At 36.9% G+C, this 17765-nt stretch overlaps 1 protein-coding gene across 4 annotated transcripts in view; it reads right to left on the bottom strand.

Annotated features, from left to right (window-relative positions):
- Nucleotides 1-14808, bottom strand: part of pde9aa (phosphodiesterase 9aa) — a 32604-nt gene extending 17796 nt beyond the window's left edge. For 3 of the 4 annotated variants that reach the window (XM_082175059.1, XM_082175058.1, XM_082175060.1), the window contains exons 1-7: nucleotides 14578-14808; nucleotides 10084-10154; nucleotides 9867-9944; nucleotides 9230-9273; nucleotides 7472-7526; nucleotides 7238-7308; nucleotides 2548-2632 (exon numbers count right to left, since the gene is read on the bottom strand). In XM_082175059.1, coding sequence (XP_082031185.1) covers nucleotides 2548-2632; nucleotides 7238-7308; nucleotides 7472-7526; nucleotides 9230-9273; nucleotides 9867-9944; nucleotides 10084-10154; nucleotides 14578-14640 — 467 coding nt within the window. In that variant the 5' untranslated portion in view covers nucleotides 14641-14808. The remainder of the gene's footprint in view (nucleotides 1-2547; nucleotides 2633-7237; nucleotides 7309-7471; nucleotides 7527-9229; nucleotides 9274-9866; nucleotides 9945-10083; nucleotides 10155-14577) is intronic. The other variant, XM_082175057.1, reaches the window with a different exon arrangement.
- Between the last annotated feature and the right edge of the window lie 2957 nt (nucleotides 14809-17765).

The raw sequence follows: 17765 nt of genomic DNA, 5'->3' as shown, positions 1-17765 counted from the left end.
TTACATTATGTGAACTCACTCACTCACTCACGTGAACTTATGGTTGAGCCACTGTAGTCACTTGGACTATTTTAAACAGTGTCTTTACTAACTTTCTGGGCCGGCAAGTTTCAATTACAAAGAAGCCTATGGAGGAGTGAGACAGCTCTCAGATTTCATCAAAAATATCTTAATTTGTGTTCCGAAGATGAACAAAAGTCTTACGGGGTTGAAACAACATGAGGGTGAGTGATTACTGACAGAATTTTCATGTTTGGGTGAACTAACCCTTTAATTGCAATTAAACTGAAATGTATTATGGTTTAAATTTACATTAAATGTATTTAGCTAAACTTTGACCCACTTAAGTAATTTCTGTGGAAATTTGTGTCATGTATTTAAATGTATTTGTAATTACACATTTGTAAGGATGAAGTTGCAATTTAGTACATTTTAAACTTGTTTGATGCATTTTATTGCAATACTAAATAACACATTACAGTTAAAATTATAATCAAGTGCTTTACATGTGCTTTAGTATGTTAGTCAACACTCTACTGTACTTGAATCTTTAGAGCACAACACAAGATAATAAAAAAATGGTTTAAAATATACTTTAAAGTAAAACTTGACATTATTACAAAGTGCACTTGTTAAGTGTGTTAAGAAACAGTTGTGAAAGTGTATTCTCTTTAAGTACACTTAAAGAGCCTTTTATGTAATTAATATTATATTATCTTCTAGTACAGTTTTTTTTAAATATATATATACGTTTAAGATTTGAAATACACTACAAGTGCACAATCAATTCAATTTAGATACCTTCTTTTTTAGTGCAAGGCCAATGAATTTGGTCCACTTCAACATAAAATCAAAACTTTTTCCCTTTTACAAAGTCTTGATTTTGTTTTTGGGGTGTACTAGAATATGTTTGATTGTTCAAAAACAATTCTGATTTCGATGAAGCCCCTCCTTCCGAAATATGAAATGTGCTGTGATTGGTTGGCTGGCCCAGTGTGTTGTGATTGGCAGCGCTTAGCGCGTGTTCTGGAAATGTCACGCCCCTCCACAACTGTGAGTTCTTCTCTAGTGTAAATATTAAGGTTATTTTAAACCAATTCAGACCCTGACAATGTTAATGAACAAGAGGATCGTTCAGAACGGATTTCATGCACAGACTTTGCAAGCACGGATTTCACAGGATGTTTCAGAGTGGCGTTTTTTTTGTAATTTTCTTATACATTATAGATAAGATGTTCTCTACCATTTAATCATGATATTTGTTCGTCAGCTTTAGGAAGGTCAAGCAAATTAGTTTTGGAAACGTTTTGGAAAAAACAGTGTCTCTATGACATAGTGACAACACTAGGCGCGTTTCCATTACAGGTTTGGGCAAAACTTTTGCGATTTTTTCTAAATGTCGACAAAAAACTGTTGCGAAATGACAGTGTTTCCATTAACCAATGTTATGCGACTAAAACTTCATTTTTTTCGCGATAAGCGGTAAGTAAAATCATTCCAAAAACCATGGCAACGGACGTTGGTAGGTTTATGTAGTATATCCCAGTCACTGCACTAGTCATTTTTATTTAATCGAAGGAGATGCATGTGTGTTTTCCAAGCATTAATGGTAAGAAACGACCCTTATTATACTGGGAGCGGCACATATGAAGTGTTTCTGGGTGTTTCTCCCTCATATCTGCTTCAAGGTCTTGATTGTGGCATTTATTTGAGGTTTAGAATCCATTATTCCTGTAATTCTTTTGTCTTAAATGAATTTAATAAAGAACTCTGTCTCGTATTCTGTCCAAACATACCGCGTCATCTACATCAGGTGACCTGTAAATGCGCAAAAACTTCCATTGCAGTTTTGCGAAATATTTCTTTTTCGAATTGCTTGAAAAACCACCTCATGCGAGCGTAAAAACTTTTTTGCGATAAATGGGAGTTTTTGCGAAATTGTGTGTTTCCAAGTGTTTCCAAGTTTCCATTGAGCGTGTTTTCAATTCGCAATTTCAATATGCGCAATTTGAAGGGTAATGGAAATGCGGCTACTGTCTTCTCTAATGCAGCTCACCCAGCACCTTTTTTGCAAATTCCGGACACATTATTTAAATGAGGAACATTATGACTTCATAAGATCCGGAAAAATCGCATTGTAGTCCAAATGAGCCGTTCGTTGTAGTTCTTGGAAAGGGGATTCTGTTAAATAAAATATCTCCCTTAGCAGTGGACTTTGAGCTTTGTAAACTTGCAGATATTTTTAATGCTCAAACAGCAACAATACACACTTACTAAAGTTGAAAAAGTGGAAAAGCGTAATAGGACCCCTTTAATCCATGTTCGTGGGGGAAATTATTTCATGTTTGGCTGACATCACCAAGTAACTCCTACTTTTCACCTCCACCCTTCCAACCACTTGATTTCATGTAACGTCACAATCAAATAAATTCCTGAAGTATAAAGTCCAGTGTCAACCAAAATTTTTTCTTATGAAATATATCGTTCTACTTCCCGTTGTGGTAATGATGTTCCAACATCTCCAGAACAAGCAGTAAAGTCACTGACCTGTTGTTCCTGGAGGCCATCTCCTCCCTCAGCTTCTTGATGTCACTGCGACATTTCTCGATCTCCACCACCTTCATCCCCTCCACTGAAGAGACAGAGGAAAATGACGGAAACAGAATACATTATGCATAGGATTATGACAGATGAATGATAGATTTACATATTTTAAGTGAGCCAAACAGACATAAAATATGGAAACGAGCTAGAGAACATGGTCAAGGTTTTCCTAAACAAACACAGACTGTTGAGCCATAAAAAGGACATCTGACACCTATCAATGTCTGGTACGCTTCCCTCCATTGTCCGAAATAATGCTGCTGGTCTAAAGTAAGAGCAAATCACCTTTGACAGCTAGACCATCTTTGGACAGACCACCTATTTGACAGCTGTTTTAATTTACTCCTCACAACCTTGGTTTGAGAATGAGCATATGCATATGTCACACAACATTTCCACGTTGGCATCTGTCTAATTTGGTTGCTTCTACCAAATAACAGATGAATTTGCAGCAAAAGTACAGTATAGTTTGATTAGATGCAAGACCTCTGGACTCACATTGTATAATTTATTGTGTAATTATAGGCCTACACATTATATAATATCTGGACTTCCTGCAACTATTCTGTTTATAGACAGCGCACAGTAATAAATCACCTTAAATTACATGAGGCTGGTGAAGAGTTCAAACTTATGAAGAGGTCAGGGTCCATCGCCTTGGTGACTCATTACATCATGGCTGTATTTGGATTTATATGGACACACAGCTGTGCTGCAATGGAATGAATCCTAGTCTCTGGTGATGTTAAATCGAGCATTATTACTTCCTGAAGCAATAGGTCTTCTGAATAAGGGGTAGGGAATGTGAATATTTTAGCTTATTATGTTGAAGTGGATGTCGTGTATTGTTAAATGTATTGTGATTATATGGCTAGGCCAAAGACCAATTTTCAGCCAAGGCTGGACAATAAAGTACAACTAACAACTAACTAACTAAAACAACTAGTGTGCAAAGACTGCCACAGTCAAAGATTGCCATTAAACTGACCCTAACCCTTTAGTTCTGAATCATTGTACAAAAGATTCCACAAATAGTGTTGAGGGATGACGTATTTTTATAGGCCAAAACCCAGAAACAAGTTAGTATTTTTACACTTCCAGTTCCATTGTCTTTGAAGTCAATGGGTTTTTTGAATGAGTTTTTGGTTAAATGCCTGAAATAAGGTCTGTGGTGAACACAAGCTCAAGATATTTCCACGTTTTATTCTACATCAATGATTCCCTCATGGGATTTTTTAAAGCTTTTACTTACCTTGAAAATACAGTTACTAACAAGTGGTTAAATGGCACTACAAGGTTGTTGAGGACATTAAATGGCATCAGCCAAAAAGATAAACTCATCTTCGCTTTTAGTTTGTTGTGTTTATAATCACGGTCTTGCAAACTATTATAACTCGAACTTTCAGGGAAAATGTTTTTAAACAAAGACTGAAACAGTCGGAGGCTTAGTAATGGTGACGCTGAAGTCATGCGACCACGGTGTGGTAGTTTAAAGCCTACATTTAGCTTTTGACTTCTGCCGATTACATTTATGCTTCAAAATTCATAAAAGTTGTGTTCTAGCAACACCAATATCATTGGTTCAATTCTCAAGGAAAGCAAGAACTGATATAACGTTTACTTTGAATGCAATGCAAGTCACTTTGGATAAAGCATCTGTCAAATGTAAATGTAACATTTTTCAGTGTTGACGTAACATCTTCTATCCCAGCATAACTTACAGATTGAAACAGCACCGCCGCCGTTTGATTTATCATTCCATTCAGCCCAACACAGCAACATTGGCCATTTTGGAGTTTGTAGCCATTTTACTTACCAATGGTAGTGTTTTAAAACAATCAGCATTGTTGCAATTTAGTTTAGGGATGCTAGTAGCACACTAGCTCCTTCACTTTTAAAAATCTGATAGCAAAGAAAGGAAAATTAGGGGAAAATAGCTCCACGTCTTTACTTCCTGTACAGAATTGCATGGAGACATGCAAATGTTTAAACAAATGTGAACTCATAACAGGCAGTATGTTTGCTTATGTGCTACTGTACATTAATGCCGCTTGTACTTAGGAAATAATAACATTAAAAAGTATGCATTAAATTGATCAAAATGACAGTGAAGACATTTATAATGTTACAAATGATTTCTATTCCAAATAAATGCTGTTCTTTTGAATTTTCTATTTATCAGAGAATTCTCTACACAAATATCACAGTTTCCACAAAAATATTAAGCAGCACAACTGTTTTCAACATTGATAATAATAAGGTTCTTGAGCATCAAATCATCATTGAATGATTTCTGAAGGATCACGCTGAAGACTAGAGTAATGATGATGAAAATTCAGCTTTGCATCACAGGAATATATTTAAAAATACATTTTAAAATATATTCAAATAGAAAACAGTTATTTCAAATTGTAATAATATTACACAATATTGCTGTTTTTACTTAGCCTAGAAATCTAGACGCACCCTAGCGGCAGCAAAATGTATTTTGCAGCCAGGGTAGTCTAGCAACTCTCCATTGACTTTCGGAGCTGTAAAAACCTAAATTGGGTCAGGCCAATCACATCGTGTTTAGAGTAGGCGGGGCGGGCTTAACATAATGACGACAGAGTTGCGACGGTTCCCTGCTACTTGAAAACAAAGAATGGCGGCTGCTGCCTGCTGGCGAACAGTCTTTCGAATCGGCTTTGGCCGCGACTCTGGGGGACTTGGAGTTAAGCTTTTCTTTGAGAAAAGAGCAAAGAACGGCACTTAAGTCATTCTTAAAAAAGGAAGCTGTGTTCGTAGTTTTGCTGGCCAGATTCAAAAGTTGAATCTATCAACTAACGTTAGCTCCGCTGTTGGGAAAACGCTCTGGTTGGTTCAAGCGCTGTCCTATTGCGTGTCGAGGGAATTTGAAAGACAGCCGTTTATCCCGCCCCTCGGATTGAGCCGTGTCTATGGTGAGTTGCCAGACCCAACATCTTGATGTAGGTCTGGCTTGCCAGGCTAGTTTTTACTGTATTTTTTATCAAATGAATGCAGCCTTGGTGAGCAGAAGAGACTTGGTTCAAAAACATAAAAAAAATCTTACCGACCCCAAACTTTTGAATGGTAGTATATATTAACATGGATGTCATCAAAAAAACAAATCAAGTAATTAAAAAATATATATGTTCATGAGAATAAGCATCCTTGCACCTTAGTGTGCTTATAGAAACAGAAGGAGCAAAGAAACAGTAATCTGAATATCAAACTGTGACCTGTATGTTAATTTACAGGCTCTGTTGATAGTCGGATGCACGTGACACTTCAGCTGGGTACCAAGCCTTCTAAAATATACAGTGTGAAAGGCTAATGAATAACTTTCCTTTACAAATACAGTCGAAAAGACTAGAAGTGCCTTATAAATGTGAATGATATGCGAGTGAACAAAAATATAAAATGAAATCTACACCACATAAAGTAATACATATTATCCACAGAATCTTATCAAAGTGGCTGAATAGAACTAAGCAGATGAGTGGGCTGGAAACCAAAGAGAAATGGCTAAATAAACTATGAGCTGGAGAGATCCCATTATATACATACAGCGCTATCACAATTATTAGCCTTCATCAAGGCACTTAACCCCAGGTCACTCACTTTGGATGAAAACAGTTTGCCAAATGACACAACAAAGTAAGTGTAGTGTAGTATAGTGTAGTGTAGTGTAGTGTAGTGTAGTGTAGTGTAGTATAGTGTAATGAACACTTCAGATGAGCTAGAGGTACAAAACACGTCCAAGAGGTGGATCACATGAAACATGTAAAAAAAACATGTCCAAGTCTCATTTCAACAACAACTACAAAAGATTAAATAAATAAATGAATAAATAAATAATTAATAAATCATATTTTGCTAAATATAAGCCTATTTTGAATGATGACATTATTTTCATGACAATTAAGCACATTGCTAACAGCAAAAACAAACAAACAAACAAAAACATTGACAACATTAAAACAATGTGTTAAATGTAAAAAAAGAAATGTACCACACTATTTTTTTACAGTAAGGGTTTTTGATAATGTCAAACGGCGTGATATATGTATTAGGGATGTGCGAGACTATTCGACTAGTTGATTAAACGATACTGTTGCTGCTAGTCAACTTCGAAATACTAGTCATTTACATTTTATTTTGCACATTTACTGTTTTGCTATATATTTTTACAAAGCCTACGTTTAAAATAAATATGTCTAAAATGGGTAAAGTTGCTTCAATGAAGGCGGGTTGGGTGGTTAGACTAGTCGACCAGTCGGTTGCACAAATTTCCATTTAAACGTTTATGAAATTAGTCATTGAACACATCCCTAATATGTATATGCGTGTGTAAATAAATAGCTATCATTGGCTATTTGAGTTATATATTAGTTATGGTATGGAAGACCTCTTATATAAATCAAACACAAAACATATCTACTTCCTCAAATCTGCATTGGGTACAGCAGAACGTTATCTATAATTCACTACTGTTTTTGAAAGCGCTACAAAATGACTGTGAGCAGATTTTATCGTGTCTTGTTTGTCAAGTTTAGCCCTTCCATTCTAGCCTTCTGTCCATTAGCAAAACACTGGACAAGATATTGGGTGAAAACAGTTTAAAACTCACACTCCACTCTCTTCTCCAGCATGGCTAGGCGATTCGTCACCTCAGTCTTCAGTTCGTTGATTTTAAATGCCCTTGGGGAGAGCAGCGAGGCAGACCGGTGCAGATGGAGAGAAATATACAAAGATCATTCATCCTTGAAATACCAAAACGATTCAAAATTCAATCAAAGGAAGTTCATTTTGAATTAGCTGAGAAATTCAACATGAAATACAGAAACAGAGATGGTGACAATACCTGGAGAACTGCTCTGCCACTTGGGTCAGAACATTCTGGAAAAGCTCCTCTTTATCTGAGAGAAGAGAAAACAATTTATATTCATAATCATGGCCAAACACTGATGTATGATGTATTTTACAGTTTTATATATCTGTGTTTCCTCCTGTCAGCCTTAAAGGAACACGCCAACTCTTTGGGACTTTAGCTTATTCACCGTATCCCCCAGAGTTAGATAAGTCCATACATACCCTTTTCATCTCCGTGCGTGCCGTAACTCTGTCTGACGCACCCACCGCTAGCCTAGCTTAGCACAAAGACTGGAGGTAAACGGCTCCAGCTAGCATACTGCTCCCAATAAGTGACAAAATAATGCCAACATTTTCCTATTTACATGTTGTGATTTGTATAGTCACAGCGTGTACAAATAACAAGGTCACATGAGACACAGCCATCTTCTAACCGTATACATACTGGGAACTATATTCTCAGAAGATGAAGCACTGCTACTTCTGCGGAGTGATTTACTCCAACTCTGAGCGAACTCTCTGCTTCTCACCACAGGGCTTCTCAGGTGCTGCGAGCAAATCACACCGCCCAAGTAGCAGTGCTTCGCCTTCTGAGAATATAGTTCCCAGTATGTATATGGTTAGAAGATGGCTGTGTCACATGTGACCTTGTTATTTGTACACGCTGTGACTATACAAATCACAACATGTAAATAGGAAAATGTTGGCGTTATTTTGTCACTTATTGGGAGCAGTATGCTAGCTGGAGCCATTTACCTCCAGTGTTTGTGCTAAGCTAGGCTAGCCGTGGGTGCGTCAGACAGAGTTATGGCACGCACGGAGATGAGAAGGGTATGTGTGGACTTATCTAACTCTGGGGGATACGGTGAATAAGCTAAAGTCCCAAAAAGTCGGCGTGTTCCTTTAATAAAATAAGCAATACATGTACAATGAATGAAGCATCCTGTAACAAACAATAAAAACTCCAAATAGTCCAAATATATATCAGATATTCCTGGCATTCTTGTATCAGAAAAACTGTGACTTCTTACACAAGGCTTGACACTTACAATTATATAGAGTGAGAATTGATAAACATACACACTTTCAAATTTGTCCATGTGTTTTTTCTTCACCAATAATATAAGTGTTCTGATACTGTAGATTTTCACAAAATAGTCGCAAAATATGCACGTAGAAAATGTGCATCCTATGCACAGAATGCATATACTGCAGAAACTGTATCATGGTAGTATGTTATTTCAAAACTACCCACAGTATTTGTGCATAACTGATGGAATAAATTGAAAAACAAAGCAGAGAAACTACTTGACGTTGACAATAAATCTACTGAGAAATAGCCTTGGAATGCAGATGAATCAGAGAATCTGTCCAAAAAAAGGAACTTGTACATCTGAGTTTGCTTTAAAATCAATAAAAAGTTATAATCACTTCTCTGCTCATGATAACACAGATAGATTGAAAAGACTGCAGTCCACCCCCGCTGCAGGAGTGTTCCCACAATGATAAATGTAGTCGCTCTTGTGCTCACACGCAGCTTTCCACACACTCCATTTATGGAGATTTGAGAACATATGAGTGATCACTCTAGAGCTCTTTCAGTCTTCATAATAAAACAAACCCCATTTTCCTATTTCGATCGGAATGTAAACACCATCAGTGAAAGCACAGTGTTGAACATGTGATTTATACATGCATAAACATTTAGGGTATGTGAAATGACATAAAATGCAGAACATCTGACACTTACCTGCAAGTTGTCCGCCAGTTATGGGCACCACTTTGTACGGTGACCTTCAAAAACATCGGGACACACAAACGTAATTACAAAGCAGTTGGCGCCACGCTAAAACACATCCCCTCTGCCCTAAATGACAGTCAAGTTACTCCTCAGAGAGATGCTATTTTCTGTAGCATTACTAACCAAGGTGTCTACTCTTTTGGTAGTCGGTTGTGATTGTGACCGGTGAATGGACACACTTAGACTCTCAGAGAGTGACTTCCCCTTTATCTTTTTCTGGCCGCCATCCATTGTTTGTCTAGCATGTAGGGCAGATCTCCATATAACCAACAGATAAGCCACAGACAGTAGGCTACTTTACTGGGCGTCTCACCTCTGAATGTTTGAACTGCGTCTTTATGTTTTATGTGTGTCCATTTTTTCCCTGAGTGTGTCTGCAAATTGGTGTAAGATTGGATCATTGGTTTTATATTATAAAATCTCTAACATTTAGTGTTTGCTGTTCACAAAAACAGGGACCCTAAACTAAGTCAGTTCAAATTTGTGTGTCAGTCTGATTCAGAAGTCCACTGCATGTGTATAAGCCACTTTTAAAGTTAAAAAGCATTGAATTTAAGTTTATAAATGGGATGGATTGTTAAGTTACCTCTCTGAGTTGTCTGGCATTGTGGGGTCGATGGAGACCATTGCTCCTGTTGAGTCCAGAAGGGAAATGGTTGTGTTCCTGTCAGAAGCAGACACATTCACTAAATATGGGAGCACTTCAAAAGTGCACACACACACACACACACACACACACACACACACACACACACACACACACACACACACACACACACACACACACATGCATCATACTGTACCTGGAGAGCCCTGTGGCAGTGCAGAATAACTCCTTTATATCACATGGGCTGCAGAAACGGCTGAAAACCACCTGAGAAACACAAAGTCTGTTCAGTATCTCTAAAACGAACTTATCTGCTTTGGGCCACTTTCGACTACTTGAAAAATAAAACTTCATGCTATGTTGAAGATGAAAAGATCTGATCATGGGGTTTGAAACACAATTAATATTCAAAATATTATCGATTTAACTGAACTGAAACTGCAATTTTGATCGAATGAGAACAAAATTTGACTGAATTGAGCTGGATAAAGACACTAACTTCCACACTGAAAAATCGGCACTGCTATTGAACTGAAATGAATCAACACTGAAACTGGCTTTAAATTTGATGTATTTTAGATCATCAACAGTTATTTTTCTGTTTATTAATGTGACGCTGCTTTGAAACTTCATCCGTGTAAAGCACTACATAAATAAGTTTATCTCCAAAAAGTGAAAAATGTCATTACCATCATACATCATTGTGTGTGACAGAAAAATGTGGAGCCTTGGACTTGCCAACACAGGTTACATGACAATTCACATGGAATTTAAAAATGAATGATTTCTGAAATAAAATTATCAAACACTAAATAGTTCGGTAATGATACCTAATAAAGCATCAGACCGTGATGTCAAAATCATAAAATGAATTACATTTCTTATTTTCAAATAGTCTCTCTGCTGCTCTCTGATAACTTTTCATTATCATTCCATTTAAACCAAATATAATGTATTCTGCGAATTTTCAAAAATGCATGGCATGATGGTAATGATTAAGGAAGGACAGTATTAAGGAAAGCAGTTTGTTGTTATAAAATATTACAAATGGTAGACATAAATGCAAAATTTTTATTTTTACACGCTTATGAAGAAGTTCAATGAACAATTTCTTAAAATAAAAAATTCTGTGTGGGCAGCAAGCTCAAAAATAGCAGAAATCTTTCAAAATAAGGAAAAAGTAATTACAGAGATAATAATAATAATAGTTTAACGCCTTTTTAAAAAAAAACTACAATGATTGCTTTAAAAAAAAAAACTTTTCCTTTAAAATCATACATGGCAGAATCAGTGTGACCATGATTATCTTCCTGGTTTCTATTTATGACCATTACAGATGATAGTTTACTGACTATTCGAGACTCTGCACAAAGCCAAGGCCAAGTGCTGACATCCATCATTCGCATGTAGTGTGAGTCCTGACCCTGAGTCCTCTGAACCACTTACAACACATGCAGCAGACACGGCAAAAACAGGTGACAAACACACAAAAAAGACAATGAAGGGGGTGCAGCTGACGGACAGAATGAAACAAGTGGAAAAAAGAGAGAGAACTATAATAAGACTATAATAAGAGCTCGAAAGACAGATGAGAATGAGCAAAAGAGTGGGAGAAAGAGAGAGAAAGGGGGAATTGTTCCCTATAATCCAACTGCAGGTTCTGAGTTCAAAGATATGAGAAATACTTATTAGTGTCTAAAAAAGAGCTTCTAATGGAGCACTTCGTCAAAGATGAAACATAAAACCCGCAACTAACAACCTTGGAGAATAGAGACAATAAAATGATGTACCACCAATCACAGAGCAAAAATAAATCAGCTATATTAGCTTAATTTTAGCAGTGGAGAGAAGTTTCTAGCAGCTTCGAGGGACTATGTGAGATTTTAGAAAAAGGCCCGAAGACATACAGTTGCACTAGTCATGCACATTTTGCCACTCCTACTGTATGTGTGCAGAAGGTGAGTGGATAGTGGAGTGGATACACACAGATCTGCTCATTAAAATGTCCTTTTGTTTTTCATTGTGTTCTAGGCTTTTATATGCTGATTATTTCGTTTTTGTCCCATTGCCAAAGCTAAACAATGGCAAGCAGATGCGCATAATAGGACAAAACCCTGATATTACTCTAATGTATGCAAAGCACGCTAATTTGTTGCAATTAATTATTTGGTCACATAATTTTTTTTTAAACTTCTATGTACTTCTTTTTTCATTATGCAAGGGTGTCCAGTCCTGCTCCAGGAGGGCCACTGTCCTAGAGTTTACCTCAAACCCAAATTAAACAAACCTTAAACAGCTATAATCAAGGTCATACTAGGCATACAGAAACATGTTTTTCAAATATGTTTAAATGTTGTAAAATATAAAGGCACCAATATGTCATCCTTTAATACCTGAAACACTGTCTTTGTATTTTTACAGTGAATTTCTGGCAACCACAGTCATTTGTTCTCCATTAATTTAACAGGATAATTTATAGTGCAATTACACGCCATAGTAGTTATGACACTTAATATAAAGTGTGACCATCAAACATGATGATAAGACGATAACAACTGACTGTCACTTGGATACCTGTAAATGAACTGATTATATATCAGCCATGTCTTATCTATTTAATAGAAACATTTTTAAAGGAAATCAGACCAGCTGTTCACTTACAACCTCTTGACAGAATTGAGACAGACTCTAGAAAACATGATACTTGCTGAGTTTTATAACACGGCGAAGCATCACATACAGAGTAATGTGTGAAAACGTATTAAAATTATAAAGAGTGTGTGAGTAACAGTGGAAGAGGAAATGTACAATTCACAAATGCAGATCAGTGAAAATTATGAAAAATGATTAATATAGACTATTGCTGCGTCCCAATGTCGCATATCCATCCTAAATACTATTCAAAATTAGAATTAGTGTGTCCCAAATCGTAGTATGTTGAAATAAGTATTCAAAAGATACCCGGATGGTCTACTTTTTCCGGTTAAAAGTGTAAAAAACGACAAACATGACAGATGTGAGATTCCGACTGTTAAGTAAAGGTTTAGATTAAAGGGCTTTGAGTGATTAGTGATCAGTATCTAACCTGACGAAAAGAGATTTATTCAATGTTATTCACATTATATTTCATCTGAAACAGCATTGTGAACTTTTGTAAAGATACGTTTGGTCATTAACTTGTAAATGCATCATTATGCAAACTGCGGAGGAGAGTCTCCTCTCCGCATGAAAGACTCACGACTGGCAGATCAACGTGCTCCCACATTTCTCTCCGAAACCGTAGGAGATTTAATGAACTGAATGTGGAAGATTTTAACTGTGACAAGACGATTGACAGCTGTCCGTTAAAGACGCAATTATGATGATGTAGTAAGTCCCAAAGCTTGCCTACTATTCTGGTACACACTCAAAAGTATGTAGCCTACCTTTTCTTCACAAAAACAGTACATGCTTTTAGGGCATAGTACAAGTAGGCGAATTGTGACGTAGAGCAAAATTGAGAGTAAATGCAAAAACAGAAAACCTATAATGTAACATCAATAATCTCCATATAGCCGAATCAGTCTGTACATTTCTGGGTTTTCCATTTTGAAAAGGTGAGATTTTCTTTAAGATTTTAAACACTTTTTAAGTGAATATCTTTAAGCGCTAAAATGCACATTGTAATGGGACAATTTTAACATTTTAACATGCACCAAGGCTACATTTTTCTATATATCCTAATCATTTAACAAACATGTATTCATTACTTCAATAAGCTCATTGTTTCTGCCTTAAGTTAATACATTACTAACTGTGTGATTTGTATACATATCTGAAATACATAACTTGGACAGTCACTACTGATAACAGATCACTCTAAATTGTAATGTAGACATGCATTTTCTGTAAAGCTGCTTTGAAACAATGTGTATTGTGAAAAGCGCTATACAAATAAATGTGAATTGAATTTAACTGAAACGTGCAAGGATGTACTTTAAAATAACAGCACTGACAGCTTCACAGTTCATTTAGCTTTCTCATCAAGGTCAAGACACAAAAAGTTGTGCATTAAAAAGAGAATTTAACATTCTTCTGTAAATTTAAATTTTGAATTAAATTTTGTCTAGTTCTCAAATATCGATTTTCAATAATCAGTTGTTTCTGGAATAAAAACATGGTAACAGGGTACAATAGCCTATTAAAGATTGTTCACTGCTAATAAACCTATCAAAACAAAAGATAAAATGATTAAAAAGAGACACTTGTCCTTAAAAGGTTCACATTAAGTGGAGTTGTTATTTTAACTTTGTTTTATTCTGACTTTTTATGAAATTATAGTTCATTTTAATATATATATATATATATATATGTGTGTGTGTGTGTGTGTGTGTGTGTGTGTGTGTGTGTGTGTGTAGGCCTAAAATAACTGCACAGAATTAGTGTAGAATAGTTTACCAAAAGAGAATGGACAAATTTAAAATCCTTTACACACAACAAACCAGTTTTAGAGAAATCATTGTGTTTGAATATCCTTCAGTTAGCAAAAAAAAGAAAAAGAAAAAGAGCCATAATAAACATAAACATGAACCGACATATAATAAAATAGCTTTTAACTTTCGAAAAACAGTCCGTTCGTTATACTGTGCAGTCTTTTCCCCAACAAAATGTCATGCATGTGGTGAGAGTTGCGCGTCTCTCGAGCGTTTACCTTCTGACTCCGTCCATCCACGTCCAGGTATATCACCCGATACGCCGAAGACGCGCTGCCCATCTCGCTCCACTCTCGCCCCGGACGCGGCCCTGGACTACCGGCTTCCGTGCAGTGCCTCCGTGACCGACCTAAGGTAAAGTTATGACTGTTTCTGTGGAATGGAAGAGATTTAATAACGCAGTGCTCATTGCCACTGATCTCTCAACTCATCGCCCCCCCACCTTCACTCCCACTAGTGCACGCGCAAAAAGAGAAGAAAAGCACGCGCTCCCCTTATGATCTCCATAGTAACCGAGCCCTAAGAACGCGCGAGGATGCATTGTGTGAAACCAAAAGGGTCATGCATGCAGCAGTAGCCTGTGCGTATTATGACTGAAATATTAAACTCGCATTTTTTTTTTTTTTCATAAGATGTCACAACCTATTAGTTAGTTTTCTTATATGAAGTAAACATAAATGTGAAAGTAATTTCACTTATTTTCTTAGCAGATTTTGCCACAGCTCTGGCTGTGAGTAGCTGAAACAATTGTCAATTAAGTATAATGCCCTTTTCACAAGATGTAAAATAAGCCTTTGATGTCCCCAGAGTGTGTATGTGAAGTTTTAGCTCAAATATATACCCCACATATATTTTTATATAGCATGTTAAAATTGTCACTTTTTGAGGGTGAGCAAAAACGCACAGTTCTGTGTCTGTTCCTTTAAATGCAAATGAGCTGCTGCTCGTGGCATAGGGGGCGGAGCTTCAAGAGCTTGCACCACTCACACAGACATGCACTGAATATTTCAAAAACTTTTAGCCTTTTATGTTTAAACTGGATTCAGACAATGATGGAGAGACTCAAGAGAGAACATGTAGAATACAACAGAACATTTCTGAATGGTTAGTTGATGAATTTATGTAGCTTATGTGTATCTTCTAGTCATTGATTAGCATTTTCTGTCTTGATAATCTATAAATCGTGTTCAGGGGGCGGGGTTTATGTAAATTCTAGGGTTGGTGATTTCACTAATCCTGGAGGAATGTCTGTAGTCTCTACCAGACTTTTGTTGTAGTCCTTAAAAAGCAATTTCTTTAAAAGCAAATATCTCCCTTTGCTTTGAACTTTGAGCATTGTAACTTTGCAGATGTTGTTTATGCTCAAACAGCAACATTACACACTAACTAAAGTTAGAAAAGTGAAATCATAATCAACCACCTCTTTAACAAACAAAACTGACCATGGGATCATTGAAAACGCCAAGCCTCCGTGGAATCACCGTTGTAAAAACAAACCATGTCAATCCGCTCTGATAAAGATGCACCCATTGGTTCACCGGTGCCTCGAACCACATTCATCAGCGTTCTCTTTCAACAGATAGAGTGCCAAAAGTATTTTTAATCAGACTGTTTTTCTGTTTACTCAATATAACTCACATAACATCCCTTTATTGTACCATTTTGTGCTTTAGAAATTTATTTTCTAAATTAACTACCTTCAATGAACTCCTCCTGGAAGTGACATCATTTGTAGTTGTAAAGAATAACAGCACAAAATTCATTCTTAAAGACCCCCCTGTGGTGAAAATCTATTTTTAATGTTGTTTATTTGTCTATGTGGTGTTTTTACAAGACAAACCATGTAGTCATAACTAAGTAACCACCATTGCTGAGTATTTTCTCCTTAAAACTCCAATGAACCAAAGACAGTCTCAAAAACGCATTTTGAAACTACCCTTGTAAGCAATCAGGTCAACGTGTGATCGTCAACGAGTGCATCTCTAAGCTGGTGTGAGTGAGTGGAGGCGGGGCTATTTAGCATATTCATAGAACCGCGTATACTAAATGAGGCAAAGGTGCAGTTACATTCAAACTATTTTAAGGCATGAAGATTTAAATAGTAATTTTGGTGATCAAAGATGAGTTTTAAGGGATAAAATGATTGACTACAGAAGGGCCTTTAACATCTTTAAATTACAATAAAAAAATGTATTAAGTTTAAAAGGCATAACGGGAATAACCCTAACATAACGTGAGAACTGCTGGTACACGTGATGGCAGAATAAAGAATTCATGAAGGTAAGTCTGGGTTGTGGGCGATGAGGTGGCAAAATGAACAGACGGGGTTCAGCGCTGGAGTCATTCAGGGGAAGCGTGTGATTCCCTGTGGCAAATCAAATGAATCATCTGTTAAACTGTAAGGACCCGAGCTCTGAAACATACTCATTATACTCAATTATATTCATGTATGAATTCACCCACCATGGAGTACTTATCCTTCCAAACATAGACTCTGTATTTGTACCTGTTTTGTTGCCATTGACTGACTGCCACCTGTCTGTGTATGTGTGCACTGATGACGTGTCACCTGCACATGGACACTCAAAGCACTCGATGACTCACACTGACTTCTTAAGATGAAACCGGTGTGGCTGTATAATATCTTATTATCTACAGCTCGACTGGTCATTTATTAATTTATTTAGTAAAAAGTAGCTTCCACTCTTCTGGAAAGGGTTTTCAACAAGATTTTGGAGTTTTTGGTTTCTGTGGGAATTTTTGTCCATTCATCCAGAGCATTTGTGAGGTCAGGCACTGATGTTGGAAGAGAAGGCCTGGCTCACAATCTCTGTTCCAGTTAAACCCAAAGATGCTGGATGGGGTTGAGGTCAGGGCTGTATGATGACCAGTCAAGTCCTTCCACACAAATATCATCCAGCCATGTCTTTATAGAACGTGGTTTGTGCACTATATTCCCCAAACTGGAATAGAAAAAGGCCTTCCCCTAACTGTTCCCACAAAGTTGGAAGCATAGCATTGTCCAATAAGTCTTGGTGTGCTGAAGCATTAAGATTTCCCTTCACTGGAAGTAAGGGGCATAGCCTGAAAAAAAGCCCCATACCATTATTCCCCCTCCACCAAATTTTACAGTAGGCACTGTTAGGGGTTAACAGTTTAGGACCCAAGGACCAGATGTTTGAAAGAAGACCCGGAGTCAGAATTATAATAAATTGAAGAAAAGTTTTACTGAAGATAGTTTGCAGTTTCATCAGCAGAAGTCAGCTTCAAGACTTCAAGACACAGGAGTTTGTAGGCCGCCCCGCTTACAGTTAAAAAGATAACAGCAGTTACCCTTCACCAAGGTCTAAGCTGCGTCCTTGCTTCAGGTTGAATGATTCTCATTGGCTAAGAAAAAGATAAACAG

The sequence above is a fragment of the Leuciscus leuciscus genome (genome assembly GCF_965113295.1).
Source record: "Leuciscus leuciscus genome assembly, chromosome: 7".
Taxonomy (NCBI): Eukaryota; Metazoa; Chordata; class Actinopteri; order Cypriniformes; family Leuciscidae; genus Leuciscus; species Leuciscus leuciscus.
Note: the sequence above shows the minus strand (reverse complement) of the source record. Positions and strands in the feature narration are given on the sequence as shown.